The sequence below is a fragment of the Pagrus major genome, chromosome 3 (genome assembly GCF_040436345.1).
Source record: "Pagrus major chromosome 3, Pma_NU_1.0".
Taxonomy (NCBI): domain Eukaryota; kingdom Metazoa; phylum Chordata; class Actinopteri; order Spariformes; family Sparidae; genus Pagrus; species Pagrus major.
The window spans coordinates 20,238,782-20,266,571 of NC_133217.1; the positions used below are offsets into that span (position 1 = coordinate 20,238,782).

Genomic DNA, 27,790 nt, shown 5'->3' on the forward strand with positions numbered 1-27,790 from the left:
TGACCAGCAGCCTTCCGTGGGCCCAACGCTGGACCAGGGAATCTAAAGAATAGCAATGGTTTGATATGAAAACAATACAAATTTTAGCTTTATCACCAAAGAAGATACAAGGAGGATACAGAAAACACGCCTCTCCATTTGGATTACTTTTTTCTACCTGATTTTTGAGTCTTCCAAGGGTCACAAGCTTTGACATCGAGGAGGTTGGAGCAAAGAAACCAAAATGAAACCAAGCATCGTCCTCACCTGCCTGGCTGCCTTCTACTTGAGTTTGAGTAAGTATAGTTCAGCTTCTTTAGGCGGTACGGTAGCTTGGTTGAGCTGTTAGTGAGTGCAGGATGAGAACTGGGGAGCTTCACCAAGTCCAGAGAGCAGAGGATGCTGCTTTAGCCCACACTCTTCTGTTACTGCTTTGACTTTGACTCTCAGGAAACTGGAAGTTCAATGTTTTGTCATCTGAGATATCAGACAGTTTATACAGTTATACAGCCTCTGTACTGAAATCCAAAATCATCATTATTACAAGTTGCTTGTTGAACCTGTTAGTAAGTCATTAAGTTGAACGAGACCTGTGTTCTGACAGAATTGGTATATCATCACTGCTTGTCTTTGAAATTGTTGTGAATGTGGAGATGCTGGCTTCTGCTCTGTCCTCGCTTACTAATCCAGATGTTTCCAAAGATTGATCAGTTCCATTCGGTCCAGATGACTGGAAGCTCTTGTCAATATCTGCATGGATGTGAACTGATTGTCAGTGATCCTCTGCTCAATTACAATCTGGAAACTCAAAGTGAATATCTGCAAATAATTCAAGTCAAAATGCTATTTCCAAGTTCAAGAATGACCCTTCCACACATAATGTTCAGAGTCAGGGTGTATAGGTGCAATTATTTCAAGCTCTTCGATTGGAAATGTTGAACTCCATTTAGAACATTGTGCAGCTACACCGGCCATTGTGTCACTTTCTTCATCCCAAAACAGTGAAAGCAGAAACACATTGAATGGACATTAATTTAACTTATTTAATCTAACTGTTTAAAAAAGTGATATACATGGATAATAATATTTAATTATTTGTCTTGAAAAAAACTTAATTAAGGGCCAATAAACACTGTGACTTAGCAAAAAGTTCATTCTTGAACCTCGAAACAAATTAAATAATGAAAAGCCCCAGATCCACAGAGGAAGACTGTGAGTCATCAGTAAGTCGACCTTTAGTTAAAATTCCATTTTTACCTATTTAACATGATCTAGCAGTTACAATCAGGGTATTTTTGATGTATATTTGCTGGGACCCAAAAAAGAATGAATCTTTCCCCAAAATTCATTTCTGTACTAATTTATTCATTTATTCATGTTTCCAAACATTCAAATGAAAAACCTGGAAGTCAGTGTTTTCTTGATTTTCTACTTGTGTTTATAGGCATGATCATCTTAATATAATAATATAATAAATCTTCAAAATAGCACACAAAGTCACAGAACAAACAAAATTGTATTCAAGAAGAAACAGCAGATCTGCATGAGGGGGAGCGGGGCAGACGGTGGAGGAGGGTCTGTCTTTAGCTCACACCATAGAGTGAGGGGTTAGAGTCAGTCACCTCTGACCTTTAGGAGGGGGTAGGGTTCTGGGTCGTCCTGGTCAGCCGAGCAGTCTTTGGCGGGTGGGGGGCAGAGACACAATAGCTCCCCCAAGTCCTCAGCCTTCAGTGACCTGACCCTCACACCCTCATCTCCATAACAGTGCCCTCAGTCTGCGCTCAGATTGAGACCTTATTAAAGATATGTGTGTAGGAGGTAATCCCCCTACAGCTGCCCATGACCGTGTCCTCGACAACCCTCCTCGCTCCGCACTCCACACAGTGTCCACAACGGCCTGGGCCGACAGAAACACCCCCTGGTTTAATCCACAGCAGGGACACAAAGGGCCTGTGGTGGCCTGGGTGTCCTGCGGTGTGACAGAAAAGAGGCTAACATCTCAATCTGTGGAGGGTTTAGCCTAATGCTAACATGAAACATATAAAGGTTCAATTATGAGGCTGATGGGATTTTCTGTAGAGGGCCCTCATCCAACACTGACCTGACTGCATCAAACACACACTGTAAACCAAAACATAACTTTAATGAGAGCATTTAGCTTCTTTCATTATTAGTTTATAAGTCATGAAATCCTTGCTTTATATTACCACAGAGGTAGAACTTAGCTGATCAGTAGAAACATGTATGAGCAGCTTGACCAGACAGAACGAATGATAAATATAAATACAAAGCTCGTCATCAGATTCACCAGCAGTTATATGACCAGTAAATGTCCGGCTGGTTAACGTGCTGGAGCTTTCAGAAGGGAACACTGTGGTTGTACCAGGCAGCTCGAGTGATGGTGTGAAACTGTATGATCAGCTGGTGCTGCTGGTGAAGAGTTTGGATATCAGAGGGCTTATCTTGAATATTACGCTTGGAAAAGTTTATTGTCAGACTGTCAGAAGAGCAGGCCTGTTTTCAGCCCAGTCCCCAGAATGAAATGTCAGCAGTTAACATTTCTGCAAACCACTGACACATTCACATTTGTATGTGAAAGCGTACCATATTGGCATTTCACATTACATGTTTTCGACCTGACTGTTAAATTGTGAGGTGGCGTAACAGGCAAGCAGGCTGTCAAGGCAGCAACCACTGTTCAAGACTAGTGTGACACCACCACTGGATATTTTTAAGGAGAGCTTGGGACAGTTTCCAGCTGTGTTTGTGGCAACAACACTGAATGTTTTGATCAAGACCTAAAGACATCTGTAGCCATGTTTGCTTTCTGTAATCATTCCTGCTTTACATTCTGGCCATTAAACGATCCCTTCCTTTTAATTCATTAGGCTTTATAAGTGGAATATTCGGTGGTCCCGTATCATCCATCGAAATGGTATAAGAGTCTATAAAAACAGCTGTCTTTCTCTACTACTGTTAGATTATAGTCTCATCTGTCCAGCAGTGTTTCAGTAGCAGCTCACCTGTCAGTGTTAAAGCATCACCTGACTGCTCACTTCGCCACACTGAGGCTCTTGTTATGTTGTGTTTTGTGAGGTCCTGTCTGTCCTTTTTGTTTTTGATTAGATTTCCCTAATAAGAGTTGCTGCACCCATCCAGCGAGCTGACACCTCACTGATTAAAACTGCAGGACTGACAAAGAGGCCTCCTCTCCATCACATTAGAGATTATTGCTTATTGATCCACCTGGCCGGTGGGGACACTGTTTTTGGTCAGGCTTTTTAAATCTGCACTGACCATTAGAAACCAAGCTCCAAATGCAGATGGGACGTCCTGGGCCCCCAGGCCCTTGGGGCCAATATGGGTTTATGCATGGGTAAGCATGTTATCAATAGGTCAGGAGACTGAGATATGTTTCTGTGAGGAGACCAAGCCTGATCAAACACTGAATTTGAACTTAATGTCATTGGACTGGTTTAAAAAATTCTCACTCATTATATTGTATGATTTTATAGGTTTCACATTCAGGATATTTACGAAATGAAGTGAAGTTCAGTGAGAACATGTTGAAAAGGACCGGGTACCTGGTATACAGTGTTTCAACAACACGCTGGCAGATTCATAATCTTGATTATTGTTGGTCAGATAGTTTGATTTCAATCAAAAAGTTGCCAGGGATTTTGTAGAAACAGGTTTGCATTCTCAAAGTAAAGCTTTTAAAATAGGGTTTTTCGGTATAAGTACGAAACTCACATTTGATATCACCACCAAACTTAAACCCCCAATGTTGGAAGACTAACTGTCACCACACTGAGCTTGCTGAAGAAGAAATACCTTTCTCTCAGACACACTGTGTTCAGACATTGAACTTGGCATATGACACCCAGCAAAAGGCCATCAGTTTAAACAAAAGACATGCAGACTTCCTACATACGATACAATAACATGTTTGTGTAACACTGCTGAGATAACTCAGATAACTGAGCGTGGGGAGTTATACTCCCATTAGGAGGACAAAAGAGGAGGCCCGGGGCAATAGCTTTCATGCCTGTCCAGTCATTCCCAGCTTCCAGCCGACCTTCAGTTGTTTAAACTACTGCCTTCTCTGAAATAGATGGAACAGAGGTCGAGAAGAGAAGTCGAAATATAAAACCGCAAATTTAGAACATATAATATTGCCCATGTCATTTGAATGTGCTTTGATTTGGTAATATTTAAATCAATGATTAAACATTTTCTATAATGGTCCGCAGATATGTGCAGTGAGTCCAGAAATATGAAGCTCTGACCCAAAACCCTACCCTTAAAGCTTCAACCCTATTCTCAACCCCAACCTTCACCCATACAAAGGATTCATTATAAATATTTCTCAGTTTCATTCTTCTGGTCAATCCCAGCTCCACACAGCCGGCCAAGGTTGCCTTTAAATGTGATGTCTTAAGGGGGAGAGAGGAGAAAAGAAAAGAAAATTGATGAAGGGATTTGTATATTGTTTTCAAGAGCCCCTTCTCCATCCTTTTTTTATGGGGGGTGGACAGATATCTGTGAAGTTCAGGGGCAGCACTCCTGCTGAACAATAGCAGTGGAGGGCTGGGAGAGCTATGGCTGGACACGAGCTCCCCCCCTCATCTACAAATCCATCCTGCTTACCTCTGAGTCTCTCATGACCCCTGAGGGGCTCGGGGTTACAAGCGCAGGGTGTCAGTGTGGGGGTTGCAGGACAACCCCCTCCCTTCAAAAATCTCATTATGGTCCTATCCTTATATTGAAAACGGTCCAATCTCTATTGCTATGCACTTAATCATGCCTCCTGCAGGTTCAGCTTGTTGGCACTTGCTCAGAGAGCATTTATCTCCTCCAGTGCGGAGCAGCTTTAAAGCTTGTTGTCTAACATCCTTATGATCCTTCATCCATCCTGATGCACAGAGTCTCGCTGGATTTGAGGGTTCGATCTTGAAACAAGACATGGGATTAATGCATGTCTTGTGCCATTTAATGTGTTAGAGGTTAGCTCAAAACTGCTATTGAGTTACAGCTTGTTTGGTACAATCCAATACAACAAACCCTGTCTTTATGAAGGGCTGCATGAGGTTGTTGGTGTGGTAACAAGTAACTCAGAACAAACTATGGCTAACATGGTTTTGCTCCTCTTTCTGAGGAAGAAATGAAGAAACGTTGGCTTATGTTGACCCTGTCATTCGATCAGAATAAATGTTGGCAATGTACGTTTCTGCAAACCGAAGATATATTCAAACTTTACATTTCTTTATCTTCAATTTTCTATTTTATGTTGTGACAACGCTATGTTTATGGTCCGATTACGCTTAGATACAAAGACCACTCGGCTAGGAAAAAATCTGCTTTAGACACAATAAACACGGCTGGAGATGTCCCGACTTCCTGTCAAAAATACTGTATCTGGTTTTGGTCACCACAAACTCTCCTGTATATTGCCTGGAGGCCTCCTTCAAAATATCCAGTGATTTCACACTTAGAAATGTTGAAACACAGTCCGGATCTGTGGGCACTGGCTTTGCCTTTTTGCCTGTACCATGACCATCCCCTCCACCCGCCAATATGACAGTCAAGTCATAAACATGTAATGTGAAGGGGATATGACACATATTGAAGAAATGTTGATATGATAAAAGGTACAGTTGTGAACGTATCAGTGGTTTAAAGAAACGTTAACTGCCAACATTTTATTCTGGTGACTGGGTTGCTGCTGTTGGATTACATAAGAGCTGTGTTTTACCCTGGTATTTGGTCATAGTTTAGACTTAGCATTTCAATTTCAGAGATATATTAGAACAAAAGAACACTATATGGCGTGTGAGCAACCAGCCTTCAGAAGTCATCTGAAGGCTGAATCTTGTGACTGCTCTGTAGAGATTGTTGTGTGATTATCAAGTAGAAAGCTTGCAGGAAGTTCAGCGTTAACCTACAGAAGTGTTTCAGAAGCAAAGAGTCCTGCTGTGACATAACCTTGTACACCTGACTTACTACAACTGCTGCTCTGCCCCTCCTCCACCATATTCACATACTCTCCTGCATCAGAGATCAACACTGACCTTTCAGGCCTCACAGGTTGCCACACCATGTGTTCGATAGCCGCAGCCACAGAACGCAATGCAAGTCCCCCTTGGGAGCCCTGAATTTCATTACCAGGCCTGAGGGATGGGAGGCTCAGGGGGGTTGCAGGCCTCTATCAGCCTGTCCAGATGCAGCTGACCAGTACACCCACAATCCTCTCTGCTGGGTGGGACATCTCTCATTAGAAAAAGAGCAGATGCTCATTTCTTGATGTGACACATCAGTGAAGCCAGTGACAGAGATATTGTGGTGGAGGAACAGCTCTGCTGTACTGTATGTTCAGGCTGTGGCTGAGATCCTTGAATCTATAAGCCTCAAAGCCATTCCATCAACAGCCTTGTCGACAAGGAGTCATCAGCCTGCTCATATCGACACAAATTACTGCTAGAGCGTAATGTCAAAATGGCTGCCTTTGTGGTATTTGTATATGAAATGTCATGATAGATCAGTCCATACCAGAAAGCAGATACCCTGAATGAAACTGCTGAGAGGAATATCTTATTCATGTTTACACTGATTTATTTAATTTGCAGGTGTGGTCATAAAACAAGGTGGGGAGTAGTGAAATTGTAAAAAGTTTGGTTGAACCAAATTTCAACTAGAATGGCACTCAGCCTAGCAGTCCACTTTAGCCACATCAAACTGTACTCACTCATAGATAATAGCCACATAATACGCCTGAAGTTCCATACATTGTTCCATGAGAAATCTCAGGGAATCTCACAATGTTAATGAAAGCGAGAGAACATTTCCTCGATTCGTCCCTTTATCAGGATCCACACCAAAAGTTACTGGGGTCCCATCCTCCATCCAAGTTTAGTGGAAATCTGTTCAGTAGTCTTTGTGTAATAAAAAGCAATATACATAGAGGGGAGAAGACATAACCTCCTCGGCGGAAGAAGAATTGATATTAACTGACTCTCGAGACATTTAGGAGATTCCCATTTATGCAGAAAGTTTTGGTTTTACTTGTCCAGGTTTTGAGATATCTGCGTGTGAGCAAATACAATAGAAGTGATTCAGTTTTTATCGGTAGTGCTCACAGCACTGAGAAAAGATATGATGAACATGTTTTCCAGAATCAGTGTCCCTGTTACTGTGTATGAGTATCCAGGACTCTAGAAAGACACGTTACTGTTGAAAATCTAATTTTTCAAGGCTGTGAGCACCAAAACAGAGGTCTCAGAGGTATATTATTATACCATTATACCACTATTATACTATTTCAAAGCCCGGACCTTACCACTATTGGTATCTGCATTGCTAGTTACCACCAAAGATAATGCAGAAATAAAGTGTGTGTTTCATTTTAAATGAAAAACAAAAATCAAGGATGTAAATGTGTACTGACAATAATGTTCAACATATTAGCAAACAACAACAGCTGGCCTTGACAGTGTAAATGAACTTCACTGAGAGCAGAAATACACTCAAGCCAGTCCAAAGTCAAGTTCAGCTGCAGGCTGCTGTGTGTGGGATGTGATGCTTGATGGCGGCTGGACGACAATAAACGTTGTTCTATAGCTGTCGGCTGAGTTGAAGGAAAGGGTGTACTGGCTGAACAGATGCAAGACCCCATAGTGTCACTGATAAGGCATTGTGCAGGTTCAAGTGCAACTCCAATTGTTCTTGCTTCACAGCTGGGATGGAAAGCGGCCAATACAAGGGTTCAAGGCTGTTTGCATATGAGAACATTAACACCAAAAAAGATGGGGGAGACTGGGAATGTCACCAAGGTCATGGAGAAGAGGGGACCGGGGTGACGAGGAGAGCTCTGGTGGCATGGGAAAGTCACCTCGGAGATGGATCTGAAAGGACGGGAAGAGTCGGGAGGGGTGGAGGGGATGCATAAGAAGGGGCAGATGGTGCCCTTGGGTGTAGGGTGGCTGACGGGAGTTTTTACAGAGGTTACTGTGGGCTGGGTGCAAATAAGCATAGTCACAACACTATTGTCACAATTGGCTCCTGCTTCAATGGAGGCGCTCCTAACTTGACCCCTGCAACCCTTGCCAGTGTTCTCCTCCCCGGCTCGGGTATTGTTGTTGCCCTCTCTGGCTGGATGGCTCGCTGGCATTCAGCCTCCATTGTGGCTCGTCTTCAGTAAAAGCGTTACAGGCAGCAAAACTAAATGCACCATCAATCAAATGAAATGGTTTTGGGTGTTGAGTGAGCTTTTTTGGCCAATTCGGGAAGGGTTCCCCGAGGCGAGGTGTCCGACAGAGAAGCCTCCCCCTGTGCTGTTGTCTCTGGAACCATGGGATGTTTGTGTGTTTGAGATGAAAACTAGGTGGAATTTTCTACCATCAACCATAATTTTCCTATGACCTTATACGAAACACTGCAGTTCAAGGTTGCTTTACCATACGCACCCTATGGTAGCACAAGAACTAGTTGTGAACTAAATGTTCTAAATGACCTGAGATTTGCTGAAACTGAAGGAGTGTTTGGAGTGAATGAGAAGCAGAATATCACCTTGGTTTATTCACATGATTTTGATTGCTGACTGTTGTGCAGTTTATGTGGTATTGCCAAAGGTCTCATGTCAGCATATCATCATATCCAGTGCCTCATTTCTTCAGGTCCCTTTCACATCAGATCTCAGGGTTCTTGACCTTTATAGGGTCTCCCATAACTTCCCCAATGCTGCCTATGTTTAATGGGGTTACATAAACCTGACTACATTTCCAGTTTGAATATTCCTGGTACAACCAATGATCATTTCAATGAGTGTCCATACAGCCTTTCTCTTTTCTAACCTGTGTGTCTTCCTCTGCCTGCAGGTTGCTGTGTGGCCTCAGAGCTTTCTTTCCTGCTGGAGCCCAGTGATGTGATCGCAGTGAGGGAACGGCCGCTCATGCTGGACTGTCGGGTGCAGGGTGATGAACCGATCATGGTTACGTGGCGTAAAAATGGGGTGCCTTTACCCACCAGTCCGCGGGTTCGGGTGCTGGCAAATGGCACGTTGTTTATCCAGAGCTTCCAGAAACGCAGAGAGGGCAGTGACAGCGATATTGGCGAGTACGACTGTGCCGCCCAGAATCGCTATGGCATGCTGGTCAGCCGCAAGGCCAAAGTCCTGTTGGCATGTAAGTGTTTGACATTGCAACACAGCACACAACTGTCACAGTCTATACTTTTTATGCACTGACGTGTGCTGTTGAACAGTGATATTACTGTGACACAAGAAAAAATAATGTAACTGACTGTCTTATTCCCTGTAGAGAAGAGCAACTTTCTTGGTCCAAATGAGTTCAGAAGGAAACTGGTGACACAAAGAAGAATGGCATTGTATTCTCCATATTGAATTATTTAGTTAACTATTAAATTATATTTTTTGTAAATCTCAGCCTTCTCCATAGGGCCAGACAATCCTGGTGGAGAAATTATGAATGTATTTCTTGAATAAGTATTGGCCTAAAAGTAGTAGGCTAAAAGGTTAAAAGTAGCCTAAAAATACAACCAACATAATGTCCAGCATGTGTTCTAGTTCTGATTGAATCTAAGATATTCCCTCCTCAAACACAGGTACGGCCCTGACTGTAATGATCCCTGACACTAACTAGCTAACATAATTATATAGCCCGTAATGAAATGTGACATGTACTATATACTGAGTATTTCTGTTTCCTGCTACTTTTTGTTTTCACTCCTCCAAGACATTTTGGAGGCAGATTTACTCCACTACATTTATTTGATAACTTTAGTTACTAGTTACTTTGCAGATTACATGCTGCATCAGAGCCAGAGTGGTTCATTTTTAAATTCATTACTTTTATCAGCAGTTAGATTAAAAAGTGCTGATTCTGACAATCAAAAACATGCTAAATATTGGATCTGATAATCATTTGACCTATAGTATACACTATATACAAATTACTGTACATGTACATTTACGTATGATTTACTTTTACTTGGACTTTTGATACTTAATTGCCAGAAAATTACTTTTGATGAGTACATTTAATATCAGATACTTTAAGACTTCTCTATTTATACTACTATGGTAGTCTATAATCTCTTTAAGACTATACTGAGTTTGATACTACTCTCGAGTTCTATTTGTATGGGTAATTTTCACTTTTACCAAAGTAATATTTTAACACGATATGTTTGCTTTTACCCAAGTATGACGTATAGGTACTTTTGAAAACAGTGTATGTTGCACCAGCTGTTGTGTCTGGCAGACCAGCGAGCTAGCTGCTTGTTTTGGTTAAACTTCACAATTTTACACAGCCTGTTTTTCACCCTACCCACTGAGTTATAGAGTAGTTTTCCATACAGCCATGGTGGATATTCACACTGGAGGCCCAGCAAGCTATTTAAGAAGAGAGCTAAGCTAAAGGGAGCTAACATTAGCCTGTTTGCACATCCTTCGCTAGTTAATTTTGAGCATTTTATCAAGTTATGTCAATCTTATTTATATAACGCCACATAACAACAAAAGTTCTCTCAGACACTTTTCATGCAGAGCAGGTATAGGCCATACTCTTATAGGGGGGGTTCTCATTATCTGACGCTGCTCTGGAGGTTCAGTGTCTTGCTCAGTTGGCATAGATATCAGACCAGCCACTCTCCAGGTGATTGCAGCAGTGAAACTAGTGAATAAGACGTTATCATATCCAGTAGGAGTCATGGTCAAGTTTAAATAAAACATGATTTACATTATAACTTGGTGTGTGTGTGATGGGCATGTGATAAATGCTCTCCTGTCCATCCAAACACAAATATTCACATGATAATGACCTTCATTAAAGTGTTTTCCATGTGAAGGTTACACTGTCTCCAGTCTCCTTTTCTCTGTCAAAACATCCCATAGTCTTTGTTATAAATGATGCTTCACATGGTGAACACTTAGGCATCATACTTGGCAACCCAAAGCCCCCTCAGACTCTTCAATCCTTTGTGCTCAGAGGCGACACAGAAACACTCCAGCTTCTCATTATGGAAAACCTATAAATTACATGTTACTGTACATGGATACATGGCTGAACACACACACACACACACACACACACACACACACACACACACACACACACCATTAAAAGGGTTTAAGGGTAATCTTGGAGAATTATGGCTATCTCGAGTTGCCATGTGTTGCCAAGAGAGAGCATCAGCTCTCTCATTTGCAGACGCCTCATCTATGGTATACACCCTTATTGATTATGGCCACCAGGTTGTTAGGAATCCTGTGTGTGTGTGTGTGTGTGTGTGTGTGTGTGTGTGTGTGTGTGTGTGTGTGTGTGTGTGTGTGTGTGTGTGTGTGTGTGTGTGTGTGTACATGAATGTGTGAATCTATTATATGACATCATTTTGACATCATCTGGGTTATATGATTTTACAAAACTCCATGTCCAGTATTTTCCACATGACGTCTGATCTTCACATGTGGTTTTTCTCTTCAGCTCTTCCTAAGTTCCACACACACCCAGCGTCCATGTCTGTGGACGAGGGAGGTGTTGCTCGCTTCCAGTGTGAGATCAATGGAGTACCTGAGGCCAACATCACCTGGGAGAAAAACAGAGTACCTCTCGACGGCAGCGACAGCAGGTAACGCCACACACACACATGCACTGCTGGACAAACGCAACATATATCTCTGATGTGTGACAGCTAAATTGGTATAAGACCACCTTGTTGTTGTTTTTTTAGCATATTTGTATTAGTCTCAGTGGCTCACCTGCAGCCTGATCTATCCTTCCTGTCCAGATACACTCTCCTGCCAAAGGGGATTCTCCAGGTGACTGGTGTGAGGCAGATAGATGCTGGCATTTTCCGCTGTGTTGCCTCCAACACGGCCAACACTCGCTTCAGCCACGAGGCCATGCTCAACATCACTGGTAGGTTCAGACATGTAGCAGTTAGAGAAAGTACCTCTGTGGAGTAAACAGCAGTGAAGATGTTACTGTCTTCATCACTGTAGCATCTCTCAGAATTTCTTTGCCTTTACAACTCGAGTTGTTCCCTCATAGTCCCAACAACAATCCTTAACTAGAAGAAACATTTGTTATCATACCCAAATGAAGACTAAGTCTCTTTCCATATTCACTTTTATCTTCCTTCATCCCTCCAGGTGGAGCTCCCAGAATCTACAAGGAGCCGGTCATCCTGTCAGGACCCCAGAACCTGACCATCACTGTCCATCAGACGGCCATCTTGGAGTGCATTGCCACCGGAAACCCGAGGCCGATTGTTTCCTGGAGCAGGCTAGGTACCACTAGGAAATGCTAAAAGACTGGATATGATAGGATGAGGATGATTTAGTAACTTGTGGCATGTTTTCCCTTGGTTTCACTCACCATCTCTACGTGTCTCTTTGTGTGTGTGTCCATCAGACGGACGCTCCATTGGGGTGGAGGGTATCCAGGTTCTGGGGACAGGGAACCTGATGATCTCAGATGTTTCCCTGCAGCACTCTGGTGTGTATGTGTGTGCTGCCAATCGACCCGGCACCAGAATGAGACGTACTGCACTCGGACGACTCGTAGTACAAGGTGAGAATGAGACTGTTTGGTGGAAATGAAAATCGTGTTGATATCAAAATCCAACATCAACCTCTGAGGCTGGAAAGACGTTGAAATCTTGTGACTCACACCACGAGTTAAACCAACAAAATACTGTATCAATGTCAGATGTTGTCAGCATTCTATGTCAACGTGGCATTGTCACTCGAGGTCCTGATATTAAACTTTGGTCACCTGTCACAACCTACATTCAACCAAATATCAACGGCTAACTGCGTTGGTGTCCAGCTGGAAAGTCACATTCTCTCTGTGTCCAGTACAGACAGGGCCATAAGTAGCGACTTAAACATATTGAGATTATGAGTCCAAATTTCTCCACGGCAAAACAGCCTTCAGACAGGTTTTATTGGCTGCCCAAAGATCAAAGTTTCCTCCTATGATTTATATCTCAAATCACTGTTTAGTTGTATTTTCTGTATCTACCTTAAGTATGAGCCACATGCTGTTTCACACAGTCAGGAATATGATTCCACTGATCCCAACGTGGGGAAGACCCAGATGTTGAACTGTCCCTTTAATATTAAACACATGGGTGCAGGGTATGGTGCAGTCAGGGATGAAGATGCTAAAGATAGAAACTGAGATCATTAGTTTGAGCTGTTTCGAAACAGATACAGTCAAAGGTCATGTAATCACACTGTACACACATCTGATACAGAGATGTCCTCTCCAGCCGACATCGCTGCAGCCTTTGTTTAATTACTGGCTCTTAGTAGACCTCCATGATAGCTCCTGTGTGTGTGTCCATATTAACTGGTGGTGGGGGTGAGGGGAGGGGAAGGAGAGGGTCAATAGCAAAGCTCCACCCTTTATTCCCACCTTTGCCCTTGGCTGTTTAGTTGGGGTGGAGGCTGGGAGCATGGGCCTGCTGTGTGGTGCATGGTGACACCACTGGTGTGACCCCTCCCCACCTCCACCACACATGCACACCTCTTCAGTTTCCTTTCTATCAATTAAGCACTGACACCAGTGTGTGTGTGTGTGTGTGTGTGTGTGTTGGGGCGGGGGACTCATCCATCACCCTGCAGATGTCCATACACAGATATCATTAGCTGTGTTTTAATTGGCTGTCTAGAGCCGGCTCAATTAGCAGCTCAGCTCTCAGAGTGTTAACGGGTACGAGGCAGAAACAGTGAGAGTGTAACATTTTTAATTATGTCTGCTTCCTCTGTAGGTGATGTGTGTTCATGTGAGTCATAGGAGTGGAACTGGATGTGCAGAAAGCATTGAACACTACAAACAGATACTCAGATATACACTTTGACCAGAGCAGTGCTCACAGACAGAGCAGTGTGAGGGAGGGACTGGGTTCATTCACATCTCAGAGGGAAATATTGCAGTTTTGACAACATTTATGCAACAGATATGGTTATGAGTTACTTTAAAGTCACATTTTCTGTTGACCTCATCGTTAGCAGAGTTACAGCACTGCTTCTGGTGTCCCCTGGCTGTGTGGTTGTCCCCTCCAAAGTTGATATTAGATTTTATATCTGTAATGCAAAAACAGGCAAACCCCAGATTTCTCTCTAGGTTACTGTGGATGTTTGCTCAGCAACTAGCTGAACTTCAGAGCACTGACAGTAGGCTGAGAACAAATGTTGCTGCTATAATAGAATTTCATTTTATCATCATCAGCACACTTCATTAGATTTCTTATAATCTCAGTGACATGAATCTATATTCATATCATTCAGCTTTTCCTTCATCCATCCCTCTGCTCCTGTTGGGCCTGACTCTTTGACCGGATCAATCAATACTCCCCCTTGTCACTCTCTCCTAGTGATTGGCAGTGCCTCTGGTGTAGAGGAGGGGAGAAGGGTTGATCTCTAATATATTCATTAATTTATTGATTAGTTTGCTCTGTTTGGGGGGTTTAGAAAGAACAAAGAGCTCCAGTCTTTGACTACCTGAATTGTGTAGTTGGATTGTCACATTATTCTGCTGTAGTGCATTCAAACTGCAGCAGGACAGAGCTCAGATTAGTGCAGTTATAATAAAGTGAGGTCATTTTTGCTGATTTCTTCAGTGACGTTGGGTCATTTTGGGTAATACTCATTCAATTTGACCAAATAAGTGTGGAAATGATACATCATATCTCAGATGATGTAATGTTGTGCCTTGTATGATAGGATATATGCAAAAACAGTGTGTTGCAAAATGATGGTAGTGTTGTCAGTGGGATATATTCTGTATATGTTAGGACCTGTGTGAAACATTTATGGGCTCATATACGTGTCAGTTAGAGTGTGATCTCGACTGCTTCTGCAGTCTCAAGTTGTAGTTCTGGAAAAAAAACTGAGGATCCCACACTGTGTTTGACGGTGAAGTTAACACATGCATGGATCCTACAGCAGCCAGCAGGAACCTTTACATTCATATCATTATGGTATTTTACAAATCTGACACATTTCTTCTACAGATTCACAAACATATATTTTTAAAAGGGATGTACAACCACAGACACTGACCCTTATTTCAGCCAATAGTTGTTGAGACAGAACAGAGATATTTGATATATATTTATATGTTGACGTGGCGATGACTGGCTGCTCTGTGTAATACAGTGTAGATAAGAGTAGTGTCTGAAGAGTACTTCAAAAACGAAGGACAATCCGCGTTATCTATATAAGATAAAAGTATTAAAATGAGGAGGTCAGTATTAAAAACCCTTTATTATTGTGGATAATCATTTAAAGCAGAACATGTTTTGACCACTCTGTCTTCATAACAGCTCCAAACAACAAAAAACAAGTTAGTCTGGAGCCCTGATGAAGCCTTTGAATGATTCATCCACTATAATAATGGCTTTGTAATATTTCGTTCCTAGGTTTGAGACTTTATTCTTGTTTGCAGTGCTTGTATTGCCCCTTTTGATGTCTCTATTTAGATAAGTCTTTATATTGTTTATATTGCCCTGGAACACGTTTGCTGTGTCTCCAGTCGTCCTCATTTCCAGCTGTAAAGGTTCAGATGTGCAGAGACGTCGTCATTGTTCAGCTGATGTCAAGTTCAGTGTGAATCAGTGAGGCCGGCTGCTGTTTGTGTTTGGAGTGTGAAGGTTAGCAGAGGTCTGAACTTTCACACAGTCTGTCTATGAGTGTGTGTGTGTGTGTGTGTGTGTGTGTGTGTGTGTGTGTGTGTGTGTGTGTGTGTGTCTGCGGTCATGGTCAGGATGAAGGGACAAAGAGGACAACATATAGACAAAAAGTGGAGCCCAAGTAGACGGTCAATGCAGGGTGCAAGGTGCAGGAGGGGGTGCAAGGGGAGGGGAAGGGGGTGAGGAATGACCTGCACCCTCAGAGCTCTGACCCCTGACCTCGACAGAAGGGTTCAGGGCATATGTCTGTGAAAACGGTTGGATTGAGGGAGGAGGCAGTGCAGTCAGGACGGCCAGATAGGGAGGAGGAAGGAAAAGGGAGGTGTGGTCTCAGGGTTAATTAGGGAAGGCTGGAAGATGGATAGCATCCCAACGGAGGGGTTAGGGCAACCAGGGTGTCACCATGTGAAGAGACACAAAGGATGGCCAGCCATTTTGGAGAATTGGTGTTAAATATTCCCTCCCTCCCTCTCTTCATTCCTCCTCCTCATTTTTGTCCACGTTTTCCAGACGGGATTAGCTGCAGATCTTTTATCATGCAGATCCCTCCACAGTGAAGGGCTTCACTTCACTTCACTTCTTGACTTCACTTCTCACATTTTAAATGAACATCAGCACCAACATCTTTCCCACATATCAGTCACTGAGCCCAAATGTGTCAACAAATACAAATATCATACACATATAACTGCATATGACGTTGTTTCCTGCAGTGTTTTGATCAAACATAATAACACAATAGGAGTGCACTTTTAAAATATCACTTTAATAGAAATATTTTCAGAATGTGATAACTGACCTGATAATTTCATATTCAGTGCTGCTAATGACAGCAGGGCTTTACTGTACTGTTATATTTCTACTTTATGTTGCTGTACGCTTGTAGTCAGAGGGACATGTTGTACCTCTACTTGATAGTATAAAATAAGCTCCAACAATGCTGCTTGGACATGAAGGCGTCAATAATATTAATCTATAATATTTTATATATCATAATATATGATAGCACGCATTCTGCATTATGAGTATTTACTTGTGGTAGTTTAAGTAGATTTTGCACATACTTATATATTTATGTTTATTTTTACACATGCAGGACTTGTAATAGAGTATTTGTACTCTGTGGTACTAATACTTTAACTTAAGTGATCAATCAGCACTGGTAACTACACATTCATTCTTTGAGATGTAGCTTCACATTATGCCCAGTTTAAATCTAACCAGTACTAAGTTTTTCTTTAATAGCAAAAGCTCTTAAGTTCCAACTCAAAGAAACATTGAGTGTGTAGCTGAAGTTCTGAGTGTTACATACCTTAATAAAGTCGTAGTTACCTCTCTCAGTTTCCGTAGATTCAGTGCCAGATTACATGGTCGTTTCCAAGTGATGTCCAAAGAAATTATGAAGAAATCAGAGGACAAAACAAACAAAGCACAAGCATTACCCTTTAAAATACCCTTTGCATCTTATTGCAGTGATGTTCAGAGCCTGTGGAAGGTAACACTCCTCAGAGCTCATTCACTTATTAGTACTTAAATACATCTACTGCTCATGTTTTTACTCGTGCTACAAATGGCCAAAATATAATGTTGAGTTTTACCAGGAAAATGACACCGTGGGCTCACGTGTAAATCTAGTTGTGCTCAGTGCCTATCAGATGTGTGTAACCCCCCAAACAGGCTGCAAACAAAAGGGACTGAACATAATCAGATGAGGTATGAGGCACGGTGAAACTCAAGGTCAACAGAATCACTGATCAATACCGAGTATGGATCCACTGATGAATGGTCAGCTGAGGACAGCTGACACTTTCTAACATGAAGCTGGGACAGCTGAACAGATGAAGGGGTGGACAGCTGTCCCCCCCTGAGACATCATGTCCACACAGAGAGAGAGAGAGAGGGAGGGACAGAGAGAGACATGATGTGACAGTGACAATGAAGGAAATAGTTGATCAGATCTGGTGTGTTTGCATTTCTCAGTCCATTTACTACAAATCACATGTCCTTTACATTACTGTGACCATGCTGTGGTGTTTCACATATATGAATGTGTTTGTCACCTCTCAGGCCTGCACTCATTTTAATCTGTCAAGAAAAACAAGTTTAAACTGTCCGGAGATTCATCATCCATTGTAGTCAAACCTACATGCATTACAAACTGATGATGATAACATCATGGCCAGCAAACATACTATTCTTTTCTTTTAGAAGGGGCAGATGTTCATTGATTCAGAGATGAGGAAACCCTAAACATAGTTTGAAATCACTGCACAAGGTCTATTAAACTGAAGGTTACCATAGCAACACTGATCCATGGTTTGAACTAGTAAAAAGCAACTTAGCTGAGTAAAACCCAGCCGGCTCCATCTGCCTCAGTGTTCAGTCTGATTTTACTCATCACGTAGATAACAGATCAAGTAACACAAGCAACGTTTCAGTAAAGTGATGGTCTCACCACTGATTTAAAAAGCAACAGTACAGGTGTGTTCAGCAAATCAGAGACAAATATTCATAGTTGTGTTTCAATTTCAGTTTTTAAACCAATAATATATAAATACAGATTTAAAGAAGTAATATACATTTATTCAGTTTCCTGTCTATAGGCGACAGCTAGCTAAAACTAATGCAGAATAACACAGCAGCAGTACAGCAATAACTGATCAGTTTGAAGAAGCTGTTTTTGGGCACTGTTGGTTCAACTGCATGATCATTGTGGCTGCAGTTTTTATCACACTGTGATGCATTATGCAGAGAGATGCTTCTGTTATTTTGTCCACTCCATTGATAAGGCCAAATAAGAGAAACATGAGTCAGTATGATGCAATACAATTCAACAGCACCACAAACTACAGCCTCCAAAATAGTCAAAGCTGAGTCAACATCTCTCTAACACAAACTGACATCCATGAAAGCAGGACTCTGGTCCGGCCTGTTGGTGTTACTGTAACATCTTTACTGACATGATCTGAAAAAACTGCTATAGCCTGTTCACACACACTAAACACACTGATCACTCCTCTCCTGTGATGGTATAACCACACACAGGCTGCCACGTCCACTTCCTGCTGTTCTTTCCTTCATGAGACTGAGAGCTGCTTCTAAACAAAGTGCTCTGACCAACATACATGGAAGACAAATCCCCGGCTGCAGTGATGAATGTGTCCTTATTGAAATGGTCATTTTGTTGACACATCCCCCTCAGCTCATAGGTGGATGGTTGGGGGTGTGGGGTCACAGTGGGCGTTGAGGTCAATAGATCAATGAGATGCTGAGCGTGGGCCGAAGTGGGGAGGGCCATCAGGGCTGAAGGAGCACTGCCTACATCCCAGCATATATATGCATGTCTATTGTGCCTGTGATATTGAACTGGGTGTCAGGAGGAGCAGCCGACCCTGCATCTGTCCGAGGACAGACAATGACTGGCTGTGTGTGTGTGTGTGTGTGTGTGTGTGTGTGTGTGTGTGTGTGTGTGTGTGTGTGTGTGTGTGTGTGTGTGTGTGTGTGTGTGGTCGTGTGTGAACCTGACTATTGTCTGGGGTTTGGAGAGACAGCCTTGACATATGAAGTTCAAGCACAGACAGATTTATTCATACATTAAATCTTTTATAATATGCATTTCTTAATGGTTCTCACATTAGTGGCTCTCTGTAGTATGTGTCCGTTTTACTATTCTCTTTCTATCTGACTGTTTCTCAGGGTATTTATTCTGGTCCTGTTAAAAAGCCTCTGAAACAGAGTCCAGACTGTCTTGATGAGAACATTGCAATCGTCAAATTTAACAGTTGAGATCTTGGAATGTGGTAAAATGGTAAAAACTACAACCCATTTTGTAATAAACTACAATGATCCTTTCAGGCAGTGTGACTCAGCCCTTAAAGATCTCCTCCAGACATGTACAAATAATCTGCTTGGAACAATAGTGTGTGTCTGATGTGTATTTTTTCCACAAAATAACTTGTAATTTATCATTTCTACATTAAAATCCTTAAAATGACACCTAGTCCTTCCACCTCTTAAAACATTTTCTCTTCTGGACACAAGATGTCTCCTCCTTCACTGTCAGGTCCATTCACAGTGCATGTGCACTGGTGGCTTTAGGTATCTTTACATCACACTTATATACATTGCAAATTGGAACAAGATTGTGATGTCACAGATCATGCTCATGGGCCTGCTCAGAGATATGTACACTTTGAGCTTGAATGTGTCAAACTGCGCAGTGAAGCTCAAATATTCAACTGGAGGAACAAGAAGAAAAACTAATGTTTGACTGACGGACAACTACCAATGTCTTTGTTACAACATTAAAAAACAACACCAGTGCCATTACAGCAGTATCTGTGGTCACTCTGGATCATTTTTGTGTTATCTTGTAGTACAAATACCTCCAATTCATGTCTCCACACATTACATTGTTCAACACCAAGAACTGCTCTATACCACCATTCAGTTCTGCTTTGAACTTTTCCTGTTCAGTACTGTGTCGTGGTTATCTAATCAAGATTAAACAATTATTCTGTCAGATATCAATCTTTTACTTTACAGGATAAGATGTATTTTTAATCCTGACCAGATACAGAACTGTTGATAGCTTCACATGTAGAGTCGGGTTTATGTTGGAGAATGTAGCTCATTGTTCTGACTGTCAGTGTGGGTCAGCTGTAGAAGCTGGCGGTGAAGGGCAGCAGGAGACAGTTCTGTACTTTTCTTTCATATTGTTGTCTCACCTTGTCTCACCTCCCTCTCTGGTCCTCCTCAGCTCCTCCCGAGTTCCTCCAGTGGCCGCAGTCTGTGTCCAAACCAGCAGGGGGCAGTGCTGTGTTCACCTGCGTGGCCCAGGGTGTTCCTGAGCCACACCTCATCTGGCTGAAGAACGGCAAGGTCCTGATGCCTAGCCACAATGTCAAGCTGACCAATAACAACAGGTGTGTGTGACAGTAGTGATACACTGTATTAATTTAGCTGTAGCTCTTTGCTCACAGGATGGATTATCGTTAAATACACCACTAAACATTCAAACAAACACTGTTCAAAGAACACAAGAATCAACAGGGATCATTTGCTTTTTGAGCCTCCAGAAGCAGATCAGGGTGCAGCAGCACTGTCTGTGCTCAGAGGTACAGTGCTGCTGTTCATGACAGTGTGGCTGACAGCAGGCAAAATGTGGCTGTCAATTATAATCAAATAATAAAACAACAAAAGTGACACAGTTCTGGGCAGTGGGCAGCAGATATGGCAGAAGCTTAAAAAAAAGGAAAGATGTGTTTGACAAATAACATGACATGTATCACGGAGGACAGGCTCAGATTCCCTCTGCAGCAGCAGCAGCATCCTCACATGCAGGTTTCTGTTTTCTATGAAGATGTGCCCTGTGCAGCAGAGCCTCCCTCAGCCTGCATGTCACAGTTACACCACATGGTGGCAGCACTGTGTACGTCCACACACCACACAGTGTGTGTACACTGATCGAACAATAATGTAAAATCAAATAAACTACATCAATCTGTTGGAATATTAAATAGTGTCTAAGATGTATATTTATGAACTATGATTTGTTTGTAGTGATTTATATGTAAATGACCTCATATCCCAAATACTCTGTAAAGCTGCTGTATGATCCACTTTCACATGTTCCAACAGTTATTCTAACCACATCTATTGGTGTAGATACTGAGTTCTATGATAATTGATATTATCCAGTTACTTAATTAGCGTCATGATGAAAGTTTAATTAGAGTCGCACTAGGGGTGGAGTTTGCATGTTCTGCCCATGCTTGGGTGGGTTTCCTCCTGGAACTGTCAGTGCCCTTGACCAAGGCACTGGTTCAGATCTGGAGTTGGTCCCCAGGGAAAACTGCTGCCCACTGCAGAGAACCAGTTTCACTATGTTGCACATTGTATGATATGTGATCAAATAACGATTCTTCCCTTCATGGTAATAATACGTAGCTTTATTCATATAACACGTTTATGAGAGCAGAGATGTCACAAAGTGCTTCACAGATGTAGTAATGTATAAACATACATTTAGATATAAAACACAATAAAACTGTAGAAAAACTGAAAAGGCAGGTCTAACAGATGGGTCCTGAGCTGATTTTTAAAGGTGTCCATACTGTCCACAGATCTTAAGTCTTTAGTTTTAAGCCTAGATCGAGGAACAACACTGAACCCTGATCAGAGGACCTTAAAGACCTGCAGGTGACCCAGGGCTGTCGTAGATCTCTGATTGAGGCAGGTGCCTGACCATGCAGAGCTCTTTACGTGATCACAAGAACTTTGAATTGGATTTTGTATTTGATGGAGAGTGAGTCAAGAACAGTCACAGTCTGTGTCACATGAGACCTTTTGCAGGACCTGGTCAACAGCATTTGGACCACTTGTCATTTGTTTTTCATCATTTTGATTCATTTATAACACATTTGAAGTGTCCTGTTGGGATGAACAAAGTTATACAGTTTAAGTTTAAACTTGATGACCCATGACAATCTGGGACCGCAGGTTGCATAGTTGGTGATCCAGCCTTTAATGATTTTATTCATTATTTATCAATACTAGTAAGTAGTCATAGTAATATTAGTATTAGTATTATTATTGGTAGTAGTAGTATTAATACTAGTAATTGCAGCTGTAGTAGAGCTGATAGTAGCGGTGTTCTGGTGGTACAGGTAACATGAGTAGAGAGCAGGTGAAGTTGCAGTGCTGGTTTTATTTGTACTATCAGTGTTGATGTTGCTGCAGTAACCCTACATATTATTCTGTACAGTCTATGTATTGTGCTGTCAAGTAGATGTGACTAGCAGTGAACTGATGCAGCTGTGTGTTGTCCGTGCAGCACTCTGGCTCTGACCCGTATCAGCTCAGAGGATGAGGCCATCTACCAGTGCATCGCTGAGAACAGTGCAGGCACCAACCAGGCCAGCGCCCGTCTGGCCGTGGCCCAGGCTAAAGACCTGCCCGCCACCCCAGAGGGCCTCACAGCTAGCGTGCTGTCCACCAACGCCCTGCAGATCACATGGACCGAGCCCCCCGCCGACGTCACCGACGGCATCATCGGATATGTCCTGCACATCCGCAAGATAGGAGGTGAATGTCAACACACACACACAGCAAGAGTCTGTTGTTGAGTGACAGCAGCTGTACAAATTAGAAAGTTATATTAATAATAATAATAATAATGTGTGTGTGTGTGTGTGTGATTCAGAGCCCGACAGTCTGGAGCTGCAGGAAGCCATCAGCAAAGGCTCCTTTCAACATGATGTGACCAACCTGGAGCCAGCCACCACCTACTCCCTGTACCTGAAGGCCTACTCTCCCCTGGGAGCAAGCCAGCAGTCCCACACTGTGCTGGCTACAACACTAGGGGGCGGTAAGAACATGAAACACTGTAGAGACAACTTCACTTATACTGATTTTATCATAATGAATGATGGTCATCATCCAAAAGCTCAGAGAAGAAGAAGATAAGTGAGTTTTTTTTTTAAAACACAGAATGACTTTTTTTTTTTAAAGCAAAAGATTTAATAGATTCAATGTAATATTTGACATAAGACATGGAGAAGTTTTGTTGAAAAGGTAGGAGGTAAACATAGAAAAGATCTACTGAGATAATCCACAGCACTGATTTCATTAGTAGTAGCAGTCTGTGTAATCTATCAGCTCGTCTCTCATCGCTCTCCTCTTTCTGTCTCTCCATGCAGTACCAAGCCCTCCCACCTTCTTCACCAAGGTGGTGAACTCCACCAGTGCGCAGGTCCTCTGGGAGCTCCCCAGTAAGGCTGGCAAGGCTGAGGGCTTCAGGCTGTCCTACCGCAGGGTCCCAAACGCTGTCTTCCAGGGGCCAATCCAGCTGTCCTGTGACACCAATGCCCACACCATCACCAAGCTGGGTGAGTGTGCGTGTGTGTGTGTGTGTGTGTGTGTGTGTGTGTGTGTGTGTGCATGAGTGGGTCAGATTTCCCTCAGTTGTGTCTCTCAGGCAGGGCTTTCTCTCAGGTATTGCCTCCTTTGCCTTCCTGATACTTCCCAAACACTGACCCTAATCATGTTTACAAATGTAATCTTGTCATGTTTTATCATGACTCTGGCTTTTCATGCTGTCAGTCTGTCATAGTTGCACCTGCATGTATAAGCAAATTAATCAGTATGAACAGTCAGATAACAGCTTCTGATGGACTGAACCATGGTACCACCAACAGGTCCCCCGCTCTTTGTCTTCCACCTTTGTTTACATATTGACACCTCTGGGCTCAATACTAACAACAACAATAATAATAATAATGATAACAATAATAATAATAATAATAACATTATTATTCATGTCTCAATTAGTAAAGCTGTTATTACTGCTGTGGCTGCTGCATTCCCCTCTCCCATGTCTCTCCCACTGCTTCTCCCCCCTCCCTCGCTTACCCCCTTACCCCCTATTTGTTTAAAGTCAGACGTACAACTCCAAAAATATGGAGATTAGCGTCCAATAATAAATGGAAAATAAAAAGCTTTAGTTTAACAATGCAGTGTGTAGGAATTAGCCTCCTGTCCAAGGTCAGTCCAAAAGAATATGGGGCAGCATATTATTGAAGTGACTGCTAACTGCTGCTAACTGTAGCTGCAGTTAGCTAGTAAGCTCAGTTAGCCATGCAGCTCAATTCCAGACTGGGAGCTCGGAATGTTATTAAAACAGGAATGTTAAAGACAGGACGAGCGAAGGCTAGCTGGTTAGCATGCTAACTTCATTAGACATCTCTGCAGCAGAGTATATAGATGTCTCTGACAGAACGTCACATCTCTTATGTCTTCACATTCTGTTGATTATATCAGTTGATGTGTTTTAAACCAAAAGTCTGACATACTGCACCTTTAAGTAGGAGCTGTTCTTTTTAACTTCCTCTGAAAATCAAGAACTGCTTCAAATCATACAACTTAATACACCCACTGTCTCTATTTACTATATGAATAGTGCCAAATTACACAAAAACTAAAGAAACTACAGACCTGTAAAATAAAGTACACAATGATGTAAAATGACTCAGGAAATAATTCAGGAGAAAGTTTAAGCTGCATTATACCGATAAAGGCAGAATGTTCCAGATGAATGAGCCTAAAGATGAAGCTGAATCACTCCGTCTGTCTATTATCAGTGAACCTCTGCTCCTCAAAGCATGTTTACCAGCTGCTGTCCACTCTGTCACCATGTGGACACACATCGGTCCTCACAGTGCTGTCAATGACAATCATGTTTGGTGCAGCAGTGTGTCTGTCACATGTTAATTAGCTCGTCAGCTAACAGCTCTGGATGTTAGTCCAGCTCCATGGTTCAATATACACATCAGGTCTCAGTCAAACAGTTAGTGTTGTTAAAAGGCTGTTAAAGACTGTCTCTGTACAGCAGGTCGGTGCCACTCACTAATTGAGTCGGTTCAATTCACAGCGTGAAATACAATCACCAGCAGCCGAAAATGGATGATTGATCTACTCGGAGATTATCAGTCAGAATAATCAACCAATACAATAGCTCAGGTGCAGGATGTGTGGGAGAGTGAGTGTGAGTGTGATTATGCTTCAGGAAGAACACACATCCTCAGCAGTGAAGTGAAGACACAAGTCATTTAAAAAACAGCTGACTGTGTGGGTCCCTCTGTTTCAGAACCGGGGGCAGTGTATGAAGTCAAACTGGTGGCCTACAATGGAAACGGGGAGAGTGACTGCTCCAAGAGACTGGTGTCACTGGCAGAGGAAGGCATGAGTGACCCGAGCACAGGTTAGTATGTTCACAACCTGTACACCTATCAATGCTGCGGAAGAGGCAGAGCACATGTTAATGAGGAATCCCACATTTCCCAAATGTATTTCTGCACTTTTAACCTTAATGAGCAGTGGTTGCAAACGAACCAAAAGGACCAAAGGGAGCCGTCCAAGTATCAGAATATCAGAATGTTTAGCTTCAGTCATAGACTGCAGCTGCAAGTCAAAGTGTCCTTTAACCAGATACTTAACACAAGCCTGTTCCATTGGTATGTGAATGGATGGGTGAGTTTCTAAGCTTAGAAATATCATGGGGCACTTCTGATGAGTCGGCACCTTGCATGGCAACCTTTATCAGAGTGTGAATGGGTGTGTTGTACTACGAGTAGTCAGTAGAGAAGAGAGGCGTTATAGAAGTGTAAGTCCATTAATGCTAAAAAGCAGATTTAATCTAAACTACTCAATTTAGTTCATATATTCTTAAATATATACAAGATGTAAGACGTCAGATGTCTAACATCCCAATCGTTTTTTAAATATAGACAGGAAGGAGGAAATAATGGCTGAACACTTTACTTTTTTCTGGGCTCATCCTTTGAAATTTGATGATAATAGAAGTTGATTGTTCCTTGGACACATTATACCTGCACTAAATTACAAATAATCTGATGGCACACAATGAAGATCTCTTTCTGACTTAAGACTGTGATATCAGCAGTATGTAAAATACCACATATACATATATATGCTCAGCTTTTTGCTTCTCTCCATCCTGACGATGTGTCTCATCAGTGCTGTGTTTGTTTCCAGGAGAGAAGAGTATGTGTCAGTGCAGGGATGGAGAGGCCTCTCTGGGCAGCATCGTCATTGGCATCCATATCGGCACCGCCTGCATCATCTTCTGTGTCCTCTTCCTCATGTTTGGATACCGTCGCAGGTAAGTCTCATTAAACTGTGCAGTCTTTTCACTTTGATATTATACACTGTCAATAATTCTTGTTTAATTATAATTCACTGACTTATGTATCATGATAAAGAAACCTGGACCAGGCTAGTTCATTGATCCATAGGACTGTGTGAACATCCTGCTCCTTCATGAATTGCTCTTTAGCCATGTTAATGTCAAGTTCTGCAGAATGTGCACTCATAGCTGGAACCTGTTTACAGTTTGTTTTGCAGTAAAGGGACTCAGGACAGCTGGTCTGTACCCAGGGACAACACCGGACACAATGGCATCCCTAAAGAAGCAGTGAACCGGCCCAGTGTGGAGCCAGTGCCTCAGGTAATCATGTGCTGCTCACAGCTTTCAGGACTTCATGTAGTACAGTATTACAGTTTCAGTGCAGCTGTAGGTGTTTGTCTTGTTGTAGGGACTTGAAACAAAGTATTCTATTTAATAAAACAAGTATACTGTAGATTTAATCATAAGTTAAAGATAAAAAGTGAAAAAAATAAAGTTTAAAAATGACTCTGCCGTCAAACAGCTGCAGGTCTGGTGCAGTGGGCTCATGTTCAGGGTGCTGTGGTCAGTCCCAGCAGTGTCTCCCGTCCTTACAGTTTTCAATGAGGATTTAGTTGTGGGGCTTTATTCAACATACTGACCTTTGGTTAATCAGATAACAGACAAACATCCCTGACGATGCAGGTCTGTTGTTGGTCTGTTCGTACTTTTGGTCTAGACATTAAGAACTGCAGTCAGCATCAGTCACCTTGAAGGATTTCAATTTTAATAATAGCAGCTGCCAATACATGAAATTACATCCATCCGTCACTCTGTTTCTTGACAAATGATGACCAGCTGATGTACTAGAAGAAGGCTGATGCTGTTATTCGTCTATCAGTCATATGACTACTATTCTGTGGCCAAAATATGCAAGATCATGTGTAGAAACAACAGTGTTGACTAGCTAGCCTCGTCTCATAATACCACATTGTACTTTAAGTCAGCTTGGGGCTACAATCAAAGATAGCTACAGCAAAGAGTATAGTGAGCAGCAGTTAGCGGTTCCTCTGGTGATATGATGCCCTCCTTCGACAAGTGGCCAATTCCTACATAGTGCATTTTTAAACAACCATCTTCAGATGGTGGTTTGGAGCCAGAAAAACTTATACTTATACTTATAGTGAGTAAAACTAGCCATGGTAACTTCATTGTTTCTTCAGTATATTGCTTGTGCATTTCCTATATAATTCTGTCCTTGAACGATATCTGATAACTTTTCTGTCTTCTGTCCTGTCTCCTCTCTGTCCCTGTTGCGGTGACTCTTCTGGTGTGCAGGCCGTCTGTCCAGCGCAGTGCCAGGTCATCATTGAGCAGCATCGGTCAGGTTTGCCTGGCACAGTCACTGGCTAA

The 27,790-nt window shown here is 42.3% G+C and overlaps 1 protein-coding gene across 1 annotated transcript; it reads left to right on the forward strand.

Moving 5' to 3' along the window:
* Positions 1-223: 223 nt before the first annotated feature.
* Positions 224-27,790, forward strand: LOC140993503 (immunoglobulin superfamily DCC subclass member 3). The gene is made up of 14 exons (XM_073462960.1): positions 224-269; positions 8,853-9,158; positions 11,478-11,622; positions 11,782-11,912; positions 12,146-12,283; positions 12,408-12,566; positions 20,453-20,618; positions 22,529-22,779; positions 22,898-23,062; positions 23,394-23,582; positions 25,340-25,453; positions 26,248-26,374; positions 26,605-26,719; positions 27,716-27,790. Exons 1-14 carry the CDS (start codon positions 224-226, stop codon positions 27,788-27,790), a joined length of 2,127 nt encoding a protein of 708 aa, XP_073319061.1.